This window comes from Artemia franciscana, chromosome 14 (assembly GCF_032884065.1).
Source record: "Artemia franciscana chromosome 14, ASM3288406v1, whole genome shotgun sequence".
Taxonomy (NCBI): Eukaryota; Metazoa; Arthropoda; class Branchiopoda; order Anostraca; family Artemiidae; genus Artemia; species Artemia franciscana.
In genome coordinates, this window is record NC_088876.1 from 7081848 (window position 1) to 7107100 (window position 25253).

General features: G+C 36.4%; 1 protein-coding gene across 2 annotated transcripts in view; it reads right to left on the reverse strand.

Annotated features, from left to right (window-relative positions):
* Window positions 1-24987, reverse strand: part of LOC136035252 (breast cancer type 1 susceptibility protein homolog) — a 36779-nt gene extending 11792 nt beyond the window's left edge. Inside the window, exons 1-3 of one of the 2 annotated variants that reach the window (XM_065716921.1) lie at window positions 24814-24987; window positions 16631-16793; window positions 13048-13172 (exon numbers count right to left, since the gene is read on the reverse strand). In XM_065716921.1, the coding sequence (XP_065572993.1) occupies window positions 13048-13172; window positions 16631-16793; window positions 24814-24933 (408 nt within the window). In that variant the 5' untranslated portion in view covers window positions 24934-24987. The remainder of the gene's footprint in view (window positions 1-13047; window positions 13173-16630; window positions 16794-24813) is intronic. The other variant, XM_065716922.1, reaches the window with a different exon arrangement.
* Between the last annotated feature and the right edge of the window lie 266 nt (window positions 24988-25253).

Sequence of the window (25253 nt, forward strand, 5' to 3'; positions counted from 1 at the left end):
GCAACTTAACAAAGGATGAACCACGGCCCAAAGTAACAAAAAAAAAGAAGAAAAAAATAGCCAGAGACCCCTAACAAAAGGCACCGGACCAACACTAAAAGTACATGATTGAAATCAACAAGGGCGAAAACCCATATAGGAGACTTACAGTCTTTTGGCTTGAACAACAATGAAAATCACTTTTGTGCATAGGAACCCCCATCAATGTTTCTTTTTTTGTTTTCTACTTGTCCACAGGCACTGTAAGTTCGTAGATGGTTTTGTTTCATCGTTTTTTCTTCTTTCAAGGATCTGAATAATTTTCTTGATTCCTTTTGGAAGGGCCAACAATTGAAAAAGACGACATCAACCCATATTATCGACAATACCTTGCATACATCTCATAAAATTAAGTGAACAATAATGCACACTTCGTTATGATTCGCTAGATAGTTTCATGCGTCTTTATTCACGCAATAAGCTATTTATAATATCTTAAATGTTTTTACTATTTCATCTATATTCCCAACGTCACTAACTTTATAAAGTTTATCGTTAAGTTGATAATAGTCAATACCAGGAAACGTTACCCTCTTAATCGCTTTAGGAGGTCTTGTTTGGGGACATCCAAAACAATAGCAGCATAAATGGGCTTGTTTTGTTCAGTTAAAGGGTAATAAAGGGTAAAGTTCAGTTAAAGGGTAAGTTAAAGGGTATCCAAAATTGTAAGTTGTCGAATGTTTCTAGGAAAATCCTCAAATAACGAAGGGATGTTATCTTTCTGTTGTTGTATGCATTTTTTTTATCAATTGCATGGAGAGCCTAGTTGGAACCAGCTGTTCTTTGCTCATGTAACTTTGAACGGGGGTTTTATAGGGAGAATCATCCATAGTTTCTTTGCACAAAAACTCAAATAATCCTATTGAAACAAACCTATATATTTCACTTATCCTCTTGGCTCGTGTTCCTTTTCCTGATCCCGGAAGCCCAACTAAGACAATGTTAATCTCACGTTGCCTTCAATCTTCATTTCTCTTCGGGGTTTGTGAAAGTCTTCCTTCTTTAGTCGCATTCTTTCGTTATTGTGACATCTATTGACGGTGGCTTTCAAGCCGTTCAAGTCTCTCGGCCTTTCTTTCTTTCCTCCTATATTTTTAAAAGATTTCTTTGCATTTTTGCTTTACTTCTTTCGTCTTTTGTTCTTTCTGTTTTACCATCTGAGGCCGTTTTGATCTTTGAACATCATCATATTTTTTTCTTCCGGCTTTCTCTTTCTGCTAACATGATTAAGGGCTGGAAAAAACTCTTGATTTTTTTTCAAGCTCACTACAACTTGCTTCTTTCGGCCTCATTGGTTTTATCTACCGTTCAGCAACGTCTTGTAGTTGATGTAGAAAAAGTAAAAGTTCTTCATCTATTTCTTCAAGAATTTCATGTTTCTTGCGTAAACAAACTGTACCTTATTTTAGAATTTATCTAAAAAAACTTATAAAAACCCACTTAAACATTATATCGACTTCCCTCCAGCTTGTCCATAATCCTACGAAGTGGTGGTATTCTCAGAATGGATCCAATTATAGGTAATTGCCGTAAAGATGAAACGTTATTTGTCAAAAAGCCCTTAAATAGTAAATAGATGCCAAAGAATTCAAAGACCACCCCAACGATTGGCCATCCAGACAGGACTAATGCCATTCCCCCAAAAAACGCAAGAGACCCTTGAACTCGATGTTGCTGAAAAAAGAACCAGAAGGTTCTTTGAGGGCCTATCGAACACCCTATACCACATACAAATAGAACATTACCAATTGAAAATAAACGTTGATTAAAAAGCAAGACTAAACCAAGAAAAAGGAACACTAATCCAAATACAATAAGCCACAGTCCAATTTTTTGCCAATTAGTACGCATTTCAATAAAACACCTCCTATCTCAAACCTAGAGTTAGTCACAAGCGAAAGCTGAACATGTGGGTACTTTCCATTTAATGGTAAACACAAATAAAAGATGCCTGTTTAGTAGCATTTAAGTCCCGATTCAAGGGACTTATGGACCCGATAGACATTTTTATCGCAATTTCTTTTTGCAGTTTCTGAAATTCAATATGTAGTGGGTTATATGTACAAATATAGTTAAAACAAAAACGTGTGTTGATTCGCGAAGTGACATGACGCGTGCATAACCTGTAGAGTGGTTAAAGTTGATATCATTACTGTCGAGATTAGTGAATAATTGCGATTCTGAGGATCGCACTCTCTGAGTCTAACTATGTTTTGACTATAAATATATACCTGAGAGAATCTTTCAATCAAACAGATTTTCATGGTTTTCATTAACAACTCGCTGCAGCGCCACGTGGCATGAGAGCAACACAACTGCGCATGCTCCTCCTAAATCTCAATCTATTAAAAGCTTCACACTTTACCCTCTTCCAAGGAGTTACTATTTCTCTTAAATCCGTCCTTACAACCTCTTGCAACCCCAATTTGACGGCAACCTGCTTTTCGTTCGGCCCGAGATTGATGGCCTAAAAGAACGATCGAACAATCCCCGGCAATATGTCATTGTTTATACGTGATCCACAAAACGTGTCTAGCATCTCAGCATTTTGCCAATTCATTCCAGCGGACGTAAATTAAATGACCACCTTTTCTTTGAATGATTTTACGAACAGGCCCAGGGGCTCCGTTCCGTCTGATAAAATATTTCTGCTTACTACAGGATCCTGGGCATTGTGTGCACTAGCCGAGGACAGTAGGTGACTCCGGTAGAAACCTAGTTTATATATAACAGGGTTAAAAAAAAGAAGGACAGTTATTTGAAATTTCAATACTATGTAATCGATCTTAAAATTTCAACTGCTATGAACTTGTTAATATTTGGCCAGAATCGGAGGTCAGTCATGACCCTCGAATGATGTCATGACGTCATATGGGCAAGTAAACGCGTAATATACCAAAAATGCAGTTTTTTGACAAGTTACATCTTTCTCCAACCAAATCATTTTTGCTGAATACAAAAGGATACTTTTTGTTTCTATTTGAACAAACCCTCTCTCAATTTTCTAGGGCCATTATTTCGAAATAATCATCCATGGAAAAAAAAAATAACAAATAAACACACACCCTTGATCTTTCTTTTGGCAAAAATTCACAATTCCAAATTTTTGCGAGGGGAGCTTGAAACCTCTACAGTAGGCTTTTCTGATGCGCTGAATCTGACGGTATGATTTTCAAAAATAGTCCATCACATTGGTCAAATATGGCTCTGAAGCATGGGCACTCCGAAAAGCGGATGAAGATTTACTAGATGTTTTCCAGAGAAATTGCCTACTGATTGTTCTGGGTACCCGGCTGACTGACTGTATTTCAAACAGTAAGGCTGTACGAAGAATCTACTTCAATTCCGCTCTCTAGGGCTATAATGAAAGCAAGGTTGAAATGGTTAGGGAACGTTCTGGGAATAAAGGATGAAAGACTGCCAAAGATTTTCCTTTTTGGCCAACCCTCTAGGGCTAAACAGAAAGCAGGTCGTCCTTGTCTGGGGTGGGAGGATGTCATAAGAAAGATTTAAACAAAATGGGAACTTCCTGGGAGGGAATAAAGAGGGAGGCTCTGAATAGATTGGGATGGAGGACAAGGATGCGTAGCTGTGTAGACCTCAGGCGGCTTGGTGCTGCGGTGAGTTGTTAGTGGTAGTAGTTTCATCCCTTCTTGGAAATCAGGCAAGTTTTGACTGAACCGTAGCTTGTGATGGGTAACATAAAACTTAATGAATCTGGTTCACTTTAAATCAGTATACAAATCTAATTCTTTTAATGCGTTTACTGTTATCAAAATTCCATTTTTAAGTTTCGCTTACCATTGAACCAATTCACCCCTTGCTTAAAATTACGCAAACTATCATTTTGCATCCTAGATTCAACAAGCTCTCCGAAATATTTATTTCTGATGCGATTGGTTGGCTCACAAGTCTTGTTCAGGATTTATGGAAGCGTGTGAGTAAAGCTCCGAGCCACTGACTTTCGGTAAAGGCGACTCTAATGGTGTACTTTTTGTTTCGATCCAACACCGCTTTTAGGAGTTACAGGCTATTTTCTTCGGTTACTATGGGGCGTTTTTGTCTTTTATTAGATTACAGCTGCTGCTGTAACAACGTTAATCTTGTTTTCATTAAGGTTATCCCATTTGGTATTATTTCATATGCTGCAATCTGTTAAGCTTCCTCTCTAGAGTAGAACTTTGTTCTTGTATCTTATACTTTTCCCATCATTCATGGTTGTAAACTACGATTTTGACGTCATTCATTATCTTATATACGAAAATACAGCTTTTAGCCGAAACAATTATTTTATTTTAAATATTATGTTTTGTCACAGATGCAATAGTTGCTGCAACTTAGTAAAAGGCGAACTACAGCCCATACTAACCATAAGTAAAAAAAAACACACATTATGAAAATAACTGCCTAATGAGAAAAAAAAAATGCCATCTGACACTGATTCAGGAATGGTTCCTATTTTTTTCCGTTCATCTTAAAAAAAAAGTTTATAAAGAAAAGAAACTCGTGGTGGTAAAAACCTAAAATATTTCGGAAATGGCGTCATATCAAAATGACAAATACATAAATGGAATCAGCATGGTCGAAAATCTAAAACAGGGGAATTACAGTCCCCCACAGGGAACAAACAGGAAAACCACTTTTTTTGCATTTGTTGCGCTGGTGTGTCTCTTTTTTGTTTTTGTAATTACAGAAGTGAGTAGGTTGACATTTTCCTCTAGTACGAGTCTTTAAACAACTCCTTATGACGTTCCGGTGCCCCGCTAGCTTCAGAGAAGGAGAAAACAAAAGAAAAGAGACATTGATGATGATTTCAATGCAAAAAAGTGATTTTCCTTGTTGTTCAAGCCAAAGGATTTTTCCCGTCGTTCAAGCAAAGACTGTAAGTTTCCTACATAGGATTTTCAGCCCAGGGGATTCCGTTTGTATATTTTTTGTTTCGGCAAGACGCCTTCTTTTGGGGTTTCAGGCTAATTCGGTTATTGTGGGCCGTGGTCCATCCTTTGGTAGGTTGCTGCTACTGCTGCACCCACCATGATAAAATCCAAGTATTTCTTAGAGTAAATAAGATTCATCTTAAGAGATTATATATTTTGCAACAGTCAATGATCAATCAACTCCACAATAATACCAGGTTACACGATGTTTGGCTAATGTAGGATTTTGGAATTAATTAATTATCTATGGCTCATTGGGCATATTTTTATTAGATTTCTGTTATTTTCTATGGGCAAGAGTTTATTTTCTTCTTTTTTCCCCTGGGAGAAATGGCCCCTTAGATCATTCCTTCTTATCAACAATAAATTTCTCTATAAATTTTAAGTTGAAATTTTTATATATTGAGAATCAAGGAAATGATTTTGGTCTAAGTCTTCAATTACTCCTAACCCAAACCCGAACTCCCTTTTGAAGAAGCAAAAGGAATTTTTAAAGATAAAAAGAATTTTTTACTTGGGTCAATGAACCGGCACAATCAAGAGGTAGAAAATGGAATCAGACACTTCAAAGCCTCGGATGTTAATTCAGTTACAGAAAGAACCCATTTTACCAACAAGCTAGAAAAAAATGCTTACTAGAAGTTGTTTTACTAATATTAAATACTAAAATAAAATGAAACTCGTTTTACAATTTTCAGGTAATTTGACGACGATTGACGATGTCTTTCAAGCCGTGCAAGTCTCTTGGCATTTCTCTCTTTCCTCCTATACTTTTTAAGGTTTTCTTTACGTTTCTGCTTAATTTCTTTTGTCTTTTCTTCTTTTCGTTTCACCTTCTTAGGTCGTTTTGGTCTTTGAACATCATTATACTCCTTTTCTTCTGGCTTTCTCTTTCTACTAACATGATTGAGGGCTGGAAACAACTCTTGATTTTTTTCAAGCTCACTACAACAACTTGCTTCTTTCATCATCATTGCTTTTGTCTGCCGTTCAGCAACGTCTTGTAGTTGATGTCGGCAAAGCGCATGCTCTTCATTTATTTTTTCAACTATCGTTTCACATCCATATTCAGGTCTCAGCATTACTCTTTTGTGTTTATCTTCTTCGGATAAGAATTCTTTGATTCTACATCTATTTCCTAATTCTATTTCCGAACTACTCGTAGCATTTGCAGCAATCCCTTCGGAACATGCTTCAGTATCTTCAGTTTCTGATCTTTCAAATTTTTCTTCTAGCGTTACTTCCGTTCGTTTCTGGACTGTAAATACTCTTTCAGCATCTCCTGTTGATATCATTTCCTGCACTTTCTTGGTTTTAACTTTAGATCCACTTTGATTACCTTTACATTTCAAATTTCCATTACATTTGGTTTGTTCTGACATTACGATTCCCTTATTACTTCCTTCACTTTCAGGTTCAATTTTTTCCATGGATTCTACTTGCCTAGTTTCTTTCTGTTCCTCAACAGCTGCTGTTCTACTCAGGTTTTGTCGTTCTTTTTCGTCGGAGCTTCTCAAATTTGTATCACCTCTAATTAATACTGGCCGATCACTTCCTTCATCACAACAATCTAGGAGAATAATTACCCCATCGCTTTCTTTATCTCCCACAACTGCTTCAGGAATTTTTTTATTATGTTCAGTTTTTATCCTTTTTTCTGGCTGTTCTTGCATGCTTTCTTGCCGTTTTCTATCAGCTAATACCATAACGGATCAATAGCTTTTACTATTAAAATAGTGTAGCATAGTCCTTAAAAAATAAGACAAAACAAAATTTATTTTAGTCTTTTTCTAGTTTCAATCCAAAAAAGTAATTGGCAAAAACAATAAATATTTTTGCATTTAATAATTTTGCATTTAATAATCTTTGAGATTTTGAACTCAGGTCATTTCTTATATAACAATATTCCAGTTGAATCATTCTATGATCTGACCAAAGTATCTTACAGTAATTTCTTTTTTCCTTACCCGTATTTTTTCTCTCCTTATCTTTGTCCTATAATTTACGGTATCATTGATATTTCTTTAAAAATGGGGCAGCTTGCAGATTGGTTCTGTAAGCCTCGTGAAAGTATTGTTGACTTTAACCTTGATTAATGAGAATAAACCCTATTATGTGTGTATTTAAGACCAAACATTACACACAGGAAAGTCTTCGGCTTTTTCTTGGCAGGAACGAGTAAAGAACGAACTACGTTGTCATCACTGTTACCAAAGACCAAAAAGTATAGCATCAGGGCTGCCACAGGTTTGGCGACAAGAAAATAGGGACTTAGGGATTTTTAGAACCGAAAAAGGGACTTTTAGGGACCTACGGTCGTTACTATCAAACCTATAATACAGATGTACCGTATGCCCTTTGATAGCTAGGATCAGACGCCAGGGATGCTAAAAAAAATAGATCACCTGGAATTTCATCACATCCCAGAAGGGTTATAGAGCATATTTGTCCTTCCACAACACTTTTTCCTTAGTCCCGAATGCTTCTCTTTTCTCTTTCAAAGTCTCCTCAAGAGTCTTTATTATTTTTTTGTTCGACGACACTTCAGCAATTAGCTGCTGCTTTGCTGTTGTTTTTAATCCAATTTGTGCCGTTCTTCTCGCTATCTTTTCTCAACTCTCTCTCCCATTCCAGATAGTTTTGATACCTCTTCTGCGCTGACTTGGCAAGCTTTATCAAATCTTCAGTAACACAAACCTTTTGAGCACTCCCACCAACTCGACACAGCCTGTCAGCAACAAAAAGCTTGAAATTCACTGTGCACTCATTCATGGATGCTCTCTGCTCACTGAGGATCCTCTCAGACAGTGAAAAACCGCGCTCAACACTGGCCAAACCATGAGAAATAATCAACGTATTCTTCACCACGACAACCAAATTTGGATGCTTCCCATCTTCAATGAGTCTATTCCATCGTTCATCTATCCTTGCCGGTACAGGTGGGAACTCACTCATCTGAACTAGCTTAAACTTGTCTAGCAGCAAATCAGTTTTTACTGGGATGGACAGTTTTCAGGAGACATACAACAAATCCTGAATAGAATTTTACTTCAAAAACTAGCTTGGGTGCAAGAAAGACAAGCTTTTCAGGAACAACTAAGATTCTCCGTTCAAAACTTGCTTTAAAATGTACTTTGCAACCGACGCGTAGTGCTTCTGTACATTCAGCAAAAAAACATGTTTTGAAAGCTCGTTACTAGCTCTGAGACAGGTCTGAACTTCGTCACTTAGAGAGGCAGCAACTTCCAAAAGAGGAAGCATATGTTTGTCATCTTCGAACGGTCTTGGACTTAAGTCTTCTAACAGTTTCTGAGCGAGTTTGGTGCGTCCAGAAGCACCAAACTCGCCAAAGCATTGACCCCCACCCCCTAACTCCCCCAAAGAGATCGGGTCCAGTCCGGTTACGTCAATCAAGTATCTACGACATTTGCTCATTCTACTCACCAAGTTTCATCACGATCTCTCCACTCTAAGCGTTTTCCAAGATTTCCGGTTCCCCCCCCCCAATGTCAAAAGATCTGGTCAGGATTTGAAATTATCCGAGTCTGAGTCATGAGTTCCTTCTTGATATCAAATTTCATTAAGATCCGGTCACCCGTTCTTAAGTTAAAATACCTCAATTTTTCTAATTTTTCCAAATTAACAACCCCCAGCTCCCCCAAAGAGGACAAATCCGTTCCAATTATGTCAATCACGTATCTATAACTTGTGCTTATTCTTCCCGTCAACTTTCATCCCGATCTCTCCACTCTAAGCGTTTTCCAAGATTTCTGTTTCCCCCTCCAACCCTCTATTTCCCCGGATCCGATTCAAATTGGAAATGGAGCATCGGAGACATAAGATTCTTCTATATATCAAGTTTCATTAAGATCCGATCACCCATTCGTAAGATACCTCGATTTTCACGTTTTCCAAGAATTCCGGTTTCCCCCTCCAACTCTCTCCAATGTCACCGGATCTGGTCAGGACTTAAAATGAGAGTTCTAAAGCACAAGATCCTTCTAAATATCAAATTTCATTTAGATCTGATAACCCGTTCGTAAGTTACAAATACCTCATTTTTCTAATTTTTCCGAATTACCCCCCCCCCAAGCTCGACCAAAGAGAGGGGATCCGTCCGGTTATATCAGCCACGTATCTTAGACTTGTGCTTATTCTTACCACCAAGTTTCATCTTGATCTCTCCACTTCTAGCGTTTTCCAGGATTTCCGCATCCTCCCCCTATCACACTGGATCCGGTCGGAATTTAAAACAAGAGATCTGAGTTACGAGTTCCTTTTAAATTTGAAGTTTCATTGCGATCCGATTACTCCTTCGTAGGTTAGAAATACCTAATTTTTTCTAATTTTCCAGAATTAGCCCAACCCCCCCCCCATTCCCCCAAAGAGAGTGGATCCGTTCCAGTTATGTGAATCACGTATCTAGGACTTGTGGTTGTTTTTCCCACCAAGTTTCATCCCGATCCCTCCACTCTAAGCGTTTTCAAGATTTTAAGTTCCCCCAACTTCCCCCAATGTCACCGGATCCGGTGGGGATTTAAAATAAGAGCTCTGAGACACGATGTTCTTCCAAACATCAAATTTCATTAAGATCCAATGTCTCCTTCGTAAGTTAAAAATACCTCATTTTTTCTAATTTTCATAATTAACCCTACCCCCCCCCCCCAACTCCCCCAAAGAGACCGTTCCGGTTATGTCAGTCACGTATCTAGGACTTGTCCTTATTTTTCCCACCAAGTTTCATCTCGATCCCTCCACTCTAAGCGTTTTCCAAGATTTTAGGTCTCCCCCCTAACTCCTCGCAATGTCACCGGATCTGGTGGGGATTTAAAATATGAGCTCTGAGACACGATATATTTCCAAACATCAAATTTTATAAAGATCCGACCACCCGTTTGTAAGTTAAAAATACCTCATTTTTTCTAATTTTTCTAATTTAACCGTTCCCCCACTCCCCCTCAGATGTTCGAATCGGGGAAAAGACAATTTCTATTTTAATCTGGTCTGGTTCTTGATACGCCTGCCAAATTTCATCGTCCTAGCTAACCTGGAAGTGCCTAAACTAGCAAAACCGGGACAGACAGACAGACCGACAGAATTTGCGATCGCTATACGTCACTTGGTAGGTATCAAGGGCCATAAAAAACGGGAAAAGATGCTTCCCGAGCAAAAACAAAAAAGATTTTCCTTGTTTTTAAGCCAATAGATTTTCCTAGTTGTCCAAGCCAAGTTTTCTGTACAGAGTTTTCGGCCAAGGCAATTCAAATGGTATATTTTTATTTCGATCCTACACCATTTTTAGGGGTTTCAAGCTATTTTGTCCGGTTAGAATGTTTTTTACTAAACTGCAGCTAACTACTCAAACCATGATTATTGCCTCTGATTTTTCCAAAACTTAATCTTTAAGTGCTCTTTTGGCCTTGACTTCAGTTTCACTCCCTAATAGTTTAACCAACCATATGAGATTAAAGCCATGGTAAACCATGTAAACCACGGTTTTCCTAGTACTACCGTCTTCTATTGACGTTTCTTTTGCTTAATTAACACGCGTTTCAATACAGCATGTCATATCTCAAATCTACAGTTAGTTACAAGCAAATGGTGAACATGTAAGTACTTTCCATTTGATAACGAACATAAATAAATGATGTCTATGTAGTTTCTTTTTGCAATTAAATAAAAAAAACTAGTTTTTTAAACTGAAAGTAAGGAGCGACATTAAAACTTAAAACGAACAAAAATTACTCCGTATATGAAATGGGTTGTCCCCTCCGCAATCCCTCGCTCTTTACGCTAAAGCTTTTAATTGTTTTAAAAAGTAGAATTGTGGCAGAGTCAAACTTTAGCGAAAAGAGCGAGGGATTGCGGAGGGGACAACCCATTTCATATACGGAGTAATTTCTGTTCGTTTTAAATTTTAATGTCGCTCCTTACTTTCAGTTAAAAAAAACTAGTTTTTTTTTATTTAAGTTCTGAACGTTTTTGAATTATTGCATGTTTGATTTTGGCTCTCCGCACATAAATTATTACAATGAAATTTGTATATTAATTCTTTTTTTGGCTAAAGGGCTTTCTCTTAGTTTTGATCAAACGATTTTGAGAAATAAGGGGTGGGGAAGGAGGCCTAGTTGCCCTCCAATTTTTCGGTTACTTAAAAAGGCAACTAGAACTTTTAATTTTTAACGAACGTTTTTATTAGTAAAAAATACACGTAACTTGAGAATTAACTTACGTAACAAACTTTTATATTCTTATATTTTTATTATGTATACGAGAGGGTTTGTACCCTCGTTAATACCCCGCTCTTTACACTAAATCGTAAGTTTTGTCCCAATTCTTTAAGAATGACCCCTGAATCAGAAAGGCCGTAGAATAAATAGTTGAAATTACTAAAAATACTTTATCATAAAGAGTGAGGTATTTATGTCCACCTAAATACCTCGCTCTTTATGCTAAAGTATTTTTAGAACCTCTCATATGCGTAATAATCTCTGTTCGTTTTAAGTTTCAATGCTACTCCTTACTTTAAGTGAAAAAACGTTTTCATGTTTATTTTTTCATTGTTTTTTTTTTTTTTATAGCAATGCTAGAAAATCCTGCGCCCTTTTCATTGAATTTTTCTTCCCCCATGATATATTCTTCCAAGGAAAGATCCTCCCACATAGCCCCCTCCACTCAACCCCAACCCCTAAACCAAAAAAATCCCCCTGAAAACGTCTGTACACTTCACAATAACCATTACTATATGTAAACACTGGTCAAAGTTTGTAACTTGCAGCCCCTCCCCCAGGGATTGTGGGGGAGTAAGTCATTCCCAAAGACATAGTTATTACGGTTTTCGACTATGCGGAACAAAATGGCTATCTCAAAATTTTGATCCGTTGACTCTGGGGAAAAAATGAGCGTGGGAGGGGGTCTAGGTTCCCTCCAATTTTTTTGGTCACTTAAAAAGGGCACTAGAACTTTTCATTTCCGTTAGAATGAGCCCTCTTGTAACATTCTGGGACCACTTGGTCGATACGATGACCCCTGAAAAAAAAAATTAAAAAAAACAAACAAATAAACACGCACCCGTGATTTGTCTTCTTGCAAAAAATACGAAATTTCACATTTTTATAGATAGGAGCTTGAAAAATTTGCTGTAGGGTTCTTTGATACGCCAAATGCGATGGTGTGATTTTCGTTAAGATTCTATAACTTTTAGGGGGTGTTTCCCCTATTTTCCAAAATAAGGCAAATTTTCTCAGGCTCGTAACTTTTGATGACAAAGACTAAATTTGATGAAACTTATATATTTAGAATCAGCATGAAAATTCGATTCTTTTGATGTATCTTTTAGCATCAAAATTCCGTTTTTTAGAGTTTCGTTTACTATTGAGCCGGGTCGCTCCTTACTACAGCTCGTTACCACGAACTGTTTAATTCCTGAGATTCTACTTGCAGTAGATTATGTGTACAAATATACTTAAAACAAAAATTTGTGTATTCCCAGGGCAAGCTATGATTTACAAAGCATTATGAGGCGTGCATAGCCTGTAGATTTGTTAAAATTGATATTTTAACGGATTGATTACTGTCGCCATTCTAGGTGGACATCTACGATTCTAAGGACCAGACCCTGACCTTAACTGGTCTTTAACTTTCGATATATAGCTAAGAGATTTTTGCAACCAAATTAATATTTTTGAGGTTTTCTAGCTACCACTACTAACAACTCACTGCTGCACCAAGCGGCATGGGGGCAGCACAACTGCAAGCGCTCCTTCTCCATCTCAATCTGGTCAAAGATTTACTTTTTACCCTCTTCAAAGGCAGTTTCAATTTCTTTCAAACCCTTCCTTACAACATCTTCCGACCCCATTTGAGGGCGACCTGCTTTTCATTTGGCCCAAGATGGATGGCCTATAAGAACAATCGAACGATCCCCAGCAATCTGTCATTCTTCATCCGTGTTCTCCAAAATATGTCCTAGCATCTTAGCATTTCTCTCTTATGACATATTTTTCTCTCAAACTAATGTAATCCGTAAAGGAGGATAAAAACTTAATTTTCCCTTAAACTAGGTACAAACCTGCAAGGACTTAGCAAGGAGTTCGCTCTGTTTCAATAGCTCGTCTTCCTCTTTTCTTTGACGGTTAACTTCATCATCATACCAATCTTTTATTCCGCCTAGGTCCAGACTGACAGTAAAAGAAGCTGCAATAGGAAATAAAAAGAAAACAAAATAAGAGGAAATAAAACAAACAAAAGTCAAAATAAATAGAAAATACAATAAGAATAAAAATAAATTATGTAGAATTAGAAATAAACATAAAATTTATAATAAGAAACAAATTTAAAAAATAAAATATTAAAAATTTTATTTTAAATAAATTTTTAAATTAAAAAATAAAATTATTTAATTCATTTTCGCATTGCGTGTTTCACTTAAAAATAAATTGATTCACTGAGGAAAATTCTATATAAAAACTAGTTTTTTGAGTTAAAAGTAAGGAGCGACAGTAAAACTTAACACGAACAGAAATTATTACGTATTTGAGATCGTATTTGAGTCTTTTTTGATTTTGTTAAATATTTCCTCGAGGTTTCATTTTAATACCTTTAGCCCTTCCTGAACTACTGCAGATACACTATTTTGACAAGATGGCAGCACATATTGTGTTTTGATTTGTCTTTATACTTAACTATGCATAAATTATAAGCATCATAGGAGCTTATTGAACAAAAAATATAATTTTGTCTGGATTGGATACAAAAATTTTTACGCCTGTCACCCCTTTGCTAGACTTGATTTCCCTTGCTCCACGATCCCCCTTGCTTTACTCAAAAGCATCTAAAAATTTAAACTCCATCTACCGGGCTGATCACAACATACTGCAGCTTGTTGATGAAAGAGACGCATATAGTGTCTTTCAATGTACCTCTGCCTCCTCCTGAGTCAAAATTTAAAGTGTGCTCGATCGTCTCCTCCTTTTCCAACATTCCCTCAAAATTTCGATTCAATATCTTAAGCCGATCCCAAGGTATATTAAATAATTTGGAAAATCAGTTTCAAGCAGCGTCTCTTATCCTGGGTACCCGTGTTGTTTCTAAATTGCACTTTTGAGAGACACTGGGAATCTTGGCATAATGAATGATCCACAAGAGCTCACCTGAAATACAAATAAGAAACGAACATTAAATGGCCCATTTCTAGCCCCCACCTACCCCAAACTCCAAAAACAATGTATGGTATTCTTACCAAACGAGCGATAGCTCAAAAAGAGCGGTATACGAGCTAATCGTATACCAAGGATCAAACATACCCCTGCCTTTCGTTATAAAACCTATAACGACGTTATAAGTCCTTTAAAGCCATATATCATATCCCAAACCATGCCTAGATATACTTACCAAGCCACATGTCGCATCCTAAGCCACGTGGATATTGATGGATTCATAAAGTAAAGGCTAACAGTATTGTAAGGCCTGCAAAAGCCCATCTTCATATAGACTTCCAAAGCCATATGCCACATCCAAAACCACACGGATATTCTTGGGTTTCATAAGATCATCCCAAGACACGTGGATATTGATGGATTTATAAAATTAAAGGCTAACAGTATTGTAAAGCCTGCAAAGGCCCATCCCCATTTAGACTTCCAAAGCGTTTCCACGTGTCATCCTTTCATAGGGCTAACAATACTATCAAGCCTATGAAGACCCATGCCCAGATATACTTCCCAAGCCACATGTCGCATCCTAAGCCACGTCAATATTGTTGGGATTCATAAAGCTAAAAATATTACACATCCTACAAATACCCAAGCCCAGATATACTTCCCAAGTCACACGTCACATCCCAAGAAACGTAGACATTGTTGGATTCATAAAGCTAATAACATTGTAATACTGGCCAAGGGCCATCCCAAGATAAACTTCCCAAGCCATATGGATATTATTGGATCCATAAACCAAACAGTATTGCAAAGCCTGTAAAGGCCCATCCTCATATAGACTTTCAAAGCCATATGCCAGATCCAAAGCCCCAGGAGCATTGTTGGGTTTCACAAAGCTAGCAATATTCCAAAGCCTACAAGACCCATGGCCAGATATACTTCCCAAGCCACATCAATATTGTTGGGATTCATAAAGCTAAAAATATTGTAAATCCTACAAACGCCCATGGATATACTTCCTAAATCACAGGTCGTATTCCAAGCCCCACGGATATTGATGGATTCATAACAATAATAGCACTGTAATACCTGCTAAGGGCCATCCCTAGGTATACTTCCCAAGCCAGATGGATATTGTTGGGATCCATAAAGCTAACAGTATTGCAAAGTCTACAAAGGCCCATCGTTATATAGACTTCTAAAGCCATTTGCCATATTCCAAGCCCCAGGAGCATTGTTGAGTTTCAAGAAAGCTAACAAAATTGTAAATCCTACAAGACCCATGCCCTGATACAATTCCCAAGCCACGTCGATATTGTTGGTATTCATAAAGCTAAAAATATTGTAAATCCTACCAATGCTTATGCCCAGATATACTCCCCAAGTCACATGTCACATCCCAAGCCACGTGGATATTTGGATTCATAAAGCTAACAACATTGTAATGCCTGCCAAGGGCAATCTTCAGATGAACTTCCCAAGCTACATGGATATTGTTGGGATCCGTAATTATAGTATAAAGCCTGTAAGGCCCATTTCATATAGATTTTGAAAGCCATATACAACATCCCAAGCCACGTGTATATCGTTGGGATCCACAAAGCTAGCAATATTGTCACAAAGGCCCATCCCAATAAAGATTTTCCAAGCCACTTGCCATATACAAAGTAACATGAGCATTTTTTGGATTAATAAAGTTAACAATATTGTAAAGCCTGCAAACGCCCATCCCCAGTTAAACTCAAGCTACTGGCATATGTCAGCGGCTCTAATGAACAATACCCTTTCAAGTTGTCCCAATTTACATCCTATAAAATCTATATCAGCCAAAATAATAAAAAGATAATTTAGCCATAAATATTCTTTTTTGGAAAGTATTCCATAGCAAAAAAGAACAATTTGTTCCATTATTCTTTAATTTAATGCTTTTTTTAAATTAAATTTGAATTTTTTTGCCTAGGTTATTCAGAGAATCCATTGAAAACTTGGGTGTCATAAATAGAAGCACATTATATTTGTTCAAATGCTAGCATATTGTTCAAACAAAACATGTTTAACACAAACTTTGTTCTAGTAGTTTTTTCTACTGAGGTGTTTTAATTTTTGTTTTATATAGTTCTGATAGGTCTATGTTCCATTACAGCCATCGCACCACTGCTGCAGAGTTTCAATATGTTCCATAAGGAAATGTCTCAGCAAATTTCCAAGAAAAAAAAAAAAGAAAATGGAAAACAAACCTTGCAATTCACTAATACTAAATCGGAAACACAAACAATGACTAATTGGACATCAAAGGTTAGCAAAAATCAAAGAGCAAAAATAAGATGGCCAATATAGGTAATGACTAACTAAGTAAGTAAATAAGTATGACAGCATTAGACCCTTAAGGTCCAAACCGGCGGTGCTGATCTCCTTTTCGTGGCCCTTCAGCGACAAAGCGCAATGAGGAGCTGGGGGCCAGCCATCCTGTGCTTTTGACTAAGTGGATACACTTACTTTGAATGACTTGCTTTCCATTTCTCCTCTCTTCAACCAGCTCAGGATACAGGGCAAGTATCTCCTCCCATAAACTTTGGTCAAGTAGTGATTTTTGTTTTGATGCTCTACGTGACCAAATCCCGAGCCTCTTACGACAAATTGGACAGTTTAAACTAGTTTCCTGAAAATAGGTATATGTTTAAAAATCAAGTAGTGTATGAGGCCAGAAAAAAAAATTCTTCACAAGTTAGTGCAATCAACATATTTGGATAGGAAGAATCATTTAATATATGTGGAAAAAATGATAACTTCCATGTGGAAACAGAGCATCAAATGTACGGAGAAAAAAAATACTCACTTGCAAGAGATGCCATAAAAAATGTTCAGATAGTCAGTGTTGTCAACAGCGCTGGATAGAATAAATCGGTGGGATTAACTGGTGATGAATATTCTGATCTTTTTATTCAACCTTTCCTCCTAGCAAATATATACATAATGACCTAGTCACTCCATTTAATCAGCTACAATAATCCCAAACTGAGCTTTGGAATTTTTGTAGAGTGCTTAGTAGTTTTAATTCCCTATTCACATTCTTTCTATATAGTCAAATTTGAATTCTAGGACTATGTGAGACATTTCTTATTGGTAGTAAGAGTTCTTCAGTTGGTATATCTGGGTACAGACAACAGGCTTACCCATTATAAAGGTTGATATGCTCTTTTTATCAATCAGGATCTGTATGTTGGTGAACTCACTGATTTGAATGATTTATTATAAAAATAGATTGAATTCTGGATTGGAGTTCTATAATTCAATTCAATTCTAGATTGAATTCAATAATTCAATAGATTGAATTATAGATTGGAGTTTGAATTCTTGATCAAATTCAAATTCTTGTAAAGAGAAGCTGCTGCTATACCTGTTTCATTGGCCTCTGGGATCAAGTGTCTTGAGTTTTATTAGTAAGTTGAATAATCTTACACAGCAGCTGAATTTAAATAATCAGATATAGTACTTATGAGATATTTCAACATAGACTTAGGACTGGTGAATTTGGAGTCCTAAGCCTCAAGATCTCAGCCTGTGGATCTACTTCAACTGAAAGTAAGGAGCAATATTAAAACTTAAAACAAACACAAACTATTACGTATATGAGGGGGCTCGTCCCCTCCTCAATACCTCGCTCTTTACGCTAAAGTATTTTTGGTAATTCCAAAAGATCTATTTATTCTAATTAAACGGCCTTTGTGGTTCAGGGGTCATTCTTAAAGAATTGGAACAAAATTAGAACTTTAGCGTAAACAGTGAGGTATTGACGAGGGGGCGAGGGGTATTGACAAGGGGACCACTTGTGTATCTACAGCTTTGGTCCCAACAGTAAGAATACCGACCCATATCAGTAAGCAATCTGCTTTGGTTATAGGTAATCTTTTACAAATTATAGTGTGCATTCAAGCTAAATTGTCTGAAGTGATGAATCGGATCACTTTATCCTATTTGTAGAATTTTTATGTACAGTAAACGTGAATACAAAATTAGGAAGGACTATTGACAATAGAGCTATAAAAAAGCTTCATGCAACATTAGCTATAAAAAAGCTTCATGCAACATTAGCTAGTACTAATTAGAATTTCGTTTATGAAGAAACAGACTCAGATACAATAGCTGCTTGGTTTGTAGAGAAATAGTCATCTACTCTTGACTCTACCTACCCTTTTTGAAAAGGTGCTCTGTTGGGTATGCAAAGCCAAAACAGCCATGGATTACAAAAGGAATACTTACCCATATTGAGCACAAAAATACACTGTTCAGGCAATATATTGATAATCATGATATATTTAGTACCAAATTCAAAAGCTACAAAAACTTGTCTTGCTCCCAACTCTGTCAAGTCTTCTCTCAGTCGGGAATTTAATATGTTGAATAAATATGGTATTAGTAACAGAACCTTGAACACTTCAACATTCTCACAGAGGAAGCATTCCTGTGGGAGTTTAAATTTGGTGTTAGTAATAAAACCTTAAACCTTGAACACTTCAACATTCCCGCAGAGGAAAGCTGAACAGGTGTATTACCATAAACAGTTTGAAGAAGCCAAAAGATCACCAAAGAAGACATGGATCATAAATATTAATGCCCAAATTAAAAAAAAAATAAAGTTTCAACAAAACCTTATTGTTGAATATTTTGGAGAAAATTTAGATCATTCAATATGCACTCCAGGGCAAGGCAAGTTTCATGAATGCCTTAAGCTATACTTTTTCTGAACACAAGCAATTAGCCAAAACAAAATTGAATAATGAGCAAATGGTAATAATTATTTAGTTTGTTTAAGTCTAAAAAGGACGCAATGAACAGAAAGGACAAGATCAACTGGCAATAATCCCAAAAACATATAAAAACTCTTAGTAGGGGATTTTTCAAGGAGTACTGATGGGGAAGGAAAGAGTGCTTTTAATTTATCAAAGGCTGTATTTTGAAGATGTGAAAGAGCTTAATATAAGATTTAAAAGTATTTAGACAAGTAATGGGACAATAAGTTAAGTAAGAATGAATTAGAGAATAATAAACTGACATGGAGTAAGAAAAGAGAGCAACATTTTAGATATTAAATAAAAATAAGAAGGCATCTTTCAAGTCTAGGGGAGGGACCAATTGCCTCTCTCCCTAATTAGTGCACCTGTCCTCTTCCTCTCTTAAAACATAATCTTCTTCACTTCCCAAGTGTCACAAACTTTTTTTTTGCTATATTGTTTTATCTAATCTTATCATTGTTTAGCATATTTTAAAAATATTCTGGCCATCTCTCTTTAAATTGTCCCTTATTACTAATTATAGCTCTATTCCTATATTTAACTGGGACAGGTCCAGATGGATTATTCCCTCTCAATTTTTTAACATGGCAATACAAAATTTTACTGTTATGGTGTCTGGCAGCATCTTCTAGATTTTCAGTATTAAGTAAATTTTCATTGTTCATATTATTGACTTATGAATAAAGTGAAGATACCACTTGATACCTTTTTTATGTTCTTTGTAAATAAAATAATCACTTATATTGCAAATCCAAATTTAAGCTCTTGAAAAAAATCAAAATATTTCTAGTTTTTGGATATAAAACAAGAGCTAAATAGGTCATATGGCACTTATGACAAGGCGAGAAGAGCTAAGAGCCAAGAGATCATATGGTATGAGCTCTAAAAAAATTCTATGAATCAATAGATTGATTTAAAAAGGAAAATAAGAGGCTTAATGCTGGTCAGGATTTAAAATAAGAGCTCTGAGTCGCGATGTCCTTCTAAATATCAAAATTCATAAAGATCCAATCACCCACTCGTAAGTTATAAATACCTATTTTTTTCTAATTTTTCCTTTCCCTTTAGCCCCCCAGATGGTCGAATCTGGGAAAACGATTTTATTAAGTCAAATTGTGCAGCTACCTGACACGCCTACCAATTTTCATCATCCAAGCACGTCCAGAAGCACCAAACTCGCCAAATCACTGAACCCCTCCCCCAACTCCCCCAAAGAGAGCGAATCCAGTACGATTCTGTCAATCACGTATCAAGGACATTTGTTTATTCTATCCACCAAGCTTCATCCGGATTCCTCCACTCCAAGCGTTTTTCCAAGATTTCCCCCTCCAACTCCCCCCAATGTCAAAAGATCTGGTCGGGATTTGAAATAAGAGCTCTGAGACATGAATTCCTTCTAAAAATCAAATTTCATTAAGATCCGATCATCTATTTGTAAGATAAAAAATACCCCAATTTTCACGTTTTCCAAGAATTCCGGTTTCCCCCTCCAACTCCCCCCAACGTCACAGGATCTGGTCGGAACTTAAAATTAGAACTTTAAAGCACAAGATCCTTCTAAATATCAAATTTCATTAAGATCTGGTCACCCTTTCGTAAGTTACAAAAACCTCAATTTTCAAAATTACCCCCCCCCCCCAATTCCACCAAAGAGAGCAGATCTGGTCTGGTTATGTCAGTCACATATCTTAGACAGGTTTCTATCTTCCCATCCAGTTTCATCCTGATCTCACTGCTTTAAGTATTTTCTAAGATTTCCAGTCCCCCCAACTGCCCCCCCCCCAATTACGCTTGATCCGGTTGAGATTTAAAATAAGAGATCTGAGTTACGAGGTCTGAGTTGCGAGGTCCTTCTAAATATGAAGTTTCATGAAGATCCAATCACTCCTTCATAAGTTAAAAATATGTCAGTTTTTCTTATTTTTCAGAATTAACCCCCCCCCCCAATAAAGGGGATCCGTTCTAATTATGTAAATTACATATGTAAGACTTCTGCTTATTTTTCCCACCAAGTTTCATCCCAATCCCCCCAATCTAAGCGTTTTCCATGATTTTAGGTTCCCCACCCCAAACTTCCCCCAATGTCACCAGATCCGGTCGGGATTTAAAATAAGAGCTTTGAGACACACTAACCTTCTAAATATCAAATTTGTTTGAAATCCGATCGCCTGTTTGTAAGTTAAAAATACCTCATTTTTTCTAATTTTTCAGAATTAACCCCTCCCCCAACTACCCCAAAGAGAGCGGATCCGTTCCGGTTATATCAATCATGTGTCTAGGACTTGTGCTTATTTTTTCCACCAAGTTTCATCCCGATCCCTCCAATCTAAGTGTTTTCCAAGTTTTAGGTTTCCCCCTCCCAACTCCCCCCCAATGTCAACAGATCCAGTCGGGTTTAAAATAAGAGCTCTGAGCCACGATATCCTTCTAAATATCAAATTTCATTGAGATCTAATCACCCATTTGTAAGTTAAAAATACCTCATTTTTTTAATTTTTCAGAAATAACCCCCCCCCCCCCAACTACCCCAAAGAGAGCAGATCCGTTCCGTTTATGTCAATCATGTATCTAGGACTTGTGTTTATTTTTCCCACCAAGTTTCATCCAAATCCCTCCACTTTAAGTGTTTTCCAAGTTTTAGATTTCCCCCTCCCAACTCCCCCCAATGTCACCAGATCTGGTCGGGATGTAAAATAAGAGCTCTAAGATACGATATCCTTCAAAACATCAAATTTCATTGTGATCCAATCACCTGTTTGTAAGTTAAAAATACCTCATTTTTTCTAATTTTTAAGAATTACCCCCCCCCCCCCCAACTACCCAAAATAGAGCAGATCTGTTCCGATTATGTCAATCATGTATCTGGGACTTGTGCTTATTTTTCCCATCAAGTTTCATCCCGATCCCTCCACTCTAAGTGTTTTCCAAGATTTTAGGTTTCCTAATTTCTTAGACCACACTGCTTTTCCATTTACAAAAAAAATAATTGAAGGAAAAACGGGTTTAATTTTTTATAAAGCAGTGACAAAAAAAAACCTGATACTTTTGAATCCGCTATAGCGGATCACGTGTATAATTTTCCTCATCATAGTATTTTATTTGATCAGACAAAAATTGTTGCTAAATCTGTAGGACTTTTACAAAGCTTCAGAGAAATTATAGAAATAAAAAAGATTATCTATGGTGGTATTAGTATCAATAGAGATGAAGGGGAATTTAAAATAAATTCAATTTATAATAGTTTAATTAAAGACCAGTCAAAAACTTCAATGATTATTGATTTGCATAATTGTCCTGAAACAAGTAATAACCTTGCAAATGGAGGTCAAAGCATGGTCAATGCTGTAAGAAGTCAACAGACGGCAGCTAAAATAGCAAATGAAAAAATCCGTTCAATTTATAATTCATAATTGTGTTTCATTAACCTGTAAGATTTTGATTGGATTGGGGTTGGGTGACCTAGTTTTGTATTGTTGCAAGTATTTATAATTTTCATTTTTAATAGATTCCCATTTATAGATCAATTGTGGCAGAGGAAAGTGCCAATATAAACAATTACTTCAGTTTTTCTAAAGTTACAGTCAGTTGCAGGAGTATTTGTTTTAAAATGTGAGTTTTTTGTTTCTTATATATTTGATTGTTTATAATTTTTATGTTGGTTTAGTTGTCATGGCATTTTTATAATGTCTTAAAAATAGTCTTAAATTGTTGTAATTTTCTCCTTTTTTGTTATTTTTTTTTTCTGTTGAGAAAGGCTCCCAGACGCGGGGCCGAAATAGTGGGAGTATTTTTATTTTTTGTTAGCTAAAGTGCAGTTTTTATTTTATTTTGTTGTCACTGCTTTATAAAAAATTAAACCCGTTTTTTCTTCAATTTTTTTTTTGTATTTTAGGTTTCCCCCTCCAACTCCCCCCAACGTCATCAGATCCGGTCGGGATTTAAAATAAGAGCTCTGAGACACAATATCATTCCAAACATCAAATTTCATTAAGATCCCATCACCTGCTCATAAGTTAAAAATATTTCATTTTTTTATTTTTTCCAAATTAACCAGCCCCCCACTCCCCCCCCCCAGATGGTCAAATTGGGAAAACGACTATTTCTAATTTAATCTGGTCTGGTCCCTGATACGCTTGCCAAATTTCATTGTCCTAGCTTACCTGGAAGTGCCTAAAGTAGCAAAACCAGGACCAACAGACAGACAGACCAACAGAATTTGTGATTGCTATATGTCACTTGGTTAATACCAAGTGCCATAAAAATGCTTAAAACATTGGTCTAAAACTTACTGTTTAAGTATAAATCCATATTATTAATCTTTTATAATCCACAAGCACTGATTTTCCAGGATTAATTTGGATAAATAAATTTTGTTATATTATACTGCATTTTTCTTTCTTGATGCCAAATGTTCAATTAAAGTATGCATTTTTGATAAAATATTGAAAATATGAAAGCCAATAGAAGAAGGTATAGATAAATATCCCATGGGATTCTAATCCAAAGCTATTTTTAAATTTACAGATATTCAAAATGTAAGCAAATTCAGGTTAGGTTTGTGATAGATGTGATTATTATACACATAAAGAGCTTAAAAATGGGCATCAAATGGTATGTTCAGTTTGTTTGTAAGTCAATAATAGGAAAAACAAAAAAATTACCCAGCAATCTAATCTATCACCTCTACTTTATACCTCCTAAATATATATTTTAATGCTATCTTTATGTTCCTTTTATTTTTATATGGTCTATCTCTCAAATACTTCTTGTACAAGCCTCTCCTATTTTTGTTGGGTTTAAAACAGTTTGAATAACATTTCTAGCCAAGTTCCTAACTTTCCTCTAAAAGACATCATCTGCTACTTCACAAACTTAGCTATATTTCTAAAACTATTCTATCCACCTTCTACATTGTCAAATTTTAGGCTCTCTAGATTAATATTCAACTGTTCCTAGGAAACTGCTCTTAGATTCTTATCCTAAAGTATTTTAATGTCATAACTTCTAGAAGGTAATTATTTCTCCTATAGGCCTATTTCAGCATTAAATTAATTGTAGACAATATGGTGACCTTTATTTATAGTATAAATAACATTCATGAAGTTCAGTACCTAGCCACCAAGCTCATACATGCCTACAAACTAGCTTTATGAAGAGTGTCTTAGATCTCTAAAACTCACAATGCTGGTATACAGAAGAAAAAAGTGAGATTTCATCATGACTCTCAGGTTCCTTATAGGCCTATATGCAAGTCTAAGTTCAGTTTTCTATGGTGAAACTAGGGGACATAGCCAAAAACTGCAAGTCCCCAAAAGTCAACAGTGTGAGCATCATAACTATTATGCTGTTTGCTCTATGGAAAAGTCTCTTAAGCACAATCATCTAATACAAGATTCATAAATTGTTCAAAAAGGGCAACAACCATAAATAGACAAATGTGAAATCAAAGCTGACCTGGGATGCAGCTAAACTTTGATGAAGTCAAACTCCTAGCATGATTCTCTACACAAGGTTCAACACCACCTTATGTCACTATCCATGCAATAGCCTATAAGATAGTAGCACTCCCAAGTATCCTAGTAGACCTACCTAGTATCCATCCTGCAGTCTTTGATATGTAGTAGTGTAATCAATAAGGCTGGCTGTCTTGCCATCATGTGAGTAGGTCCAGTCTTAGCTTACCATATCAACTTAGACCATGAAATGGTCAAATACTCTATTGGCTATAGCTATGGTGTTATCGCCAGAGTTACTTATCTAGTACTATAAGAGAAAATTAAGCAGAGTTATTCCAGCAGGAATATCTTTAGGCCCAAAATTACAGGGAAAACTAGATCCTAGTTTTCCAAGCTGTCCTAGCCTGATTTTTGACCTCTTCCAACCTACCTGCATAGATGGTAGGAAACAAGAATGACATAATGAATGCCTGCATGGGGTTGTCACTGGCTCCAAGAGGAGATTCAAGCAAATTGGACACTGAAATTCCTCCAATTTTTTCCCTCCCATAGCTTCTAAAATCAAAGATCGAAAATGTCAATACGTCAGTGCCGACGAAAAATGATAACTGCAAATTAGAATCTACGAAAAAACTAAAGGCCTTTTTTCGCGTCAACCAGCTGGTTTAACCAATGACAGCTTTGGTTTAACCAGCTTGTATGTTTAACGCAAAAACGGAAAAAAATTACATATGGTTGAGCTCAAACAAAACTGGTTCGCGAAAACACTCTTTTTACTTGTCGGTTTGGGCAAAAAATTTCAAACATAAAACATCCGTATAGTGTTAAGAGTGTCATTCTATTATAATTAAATGATTTAGCACTGGCTTA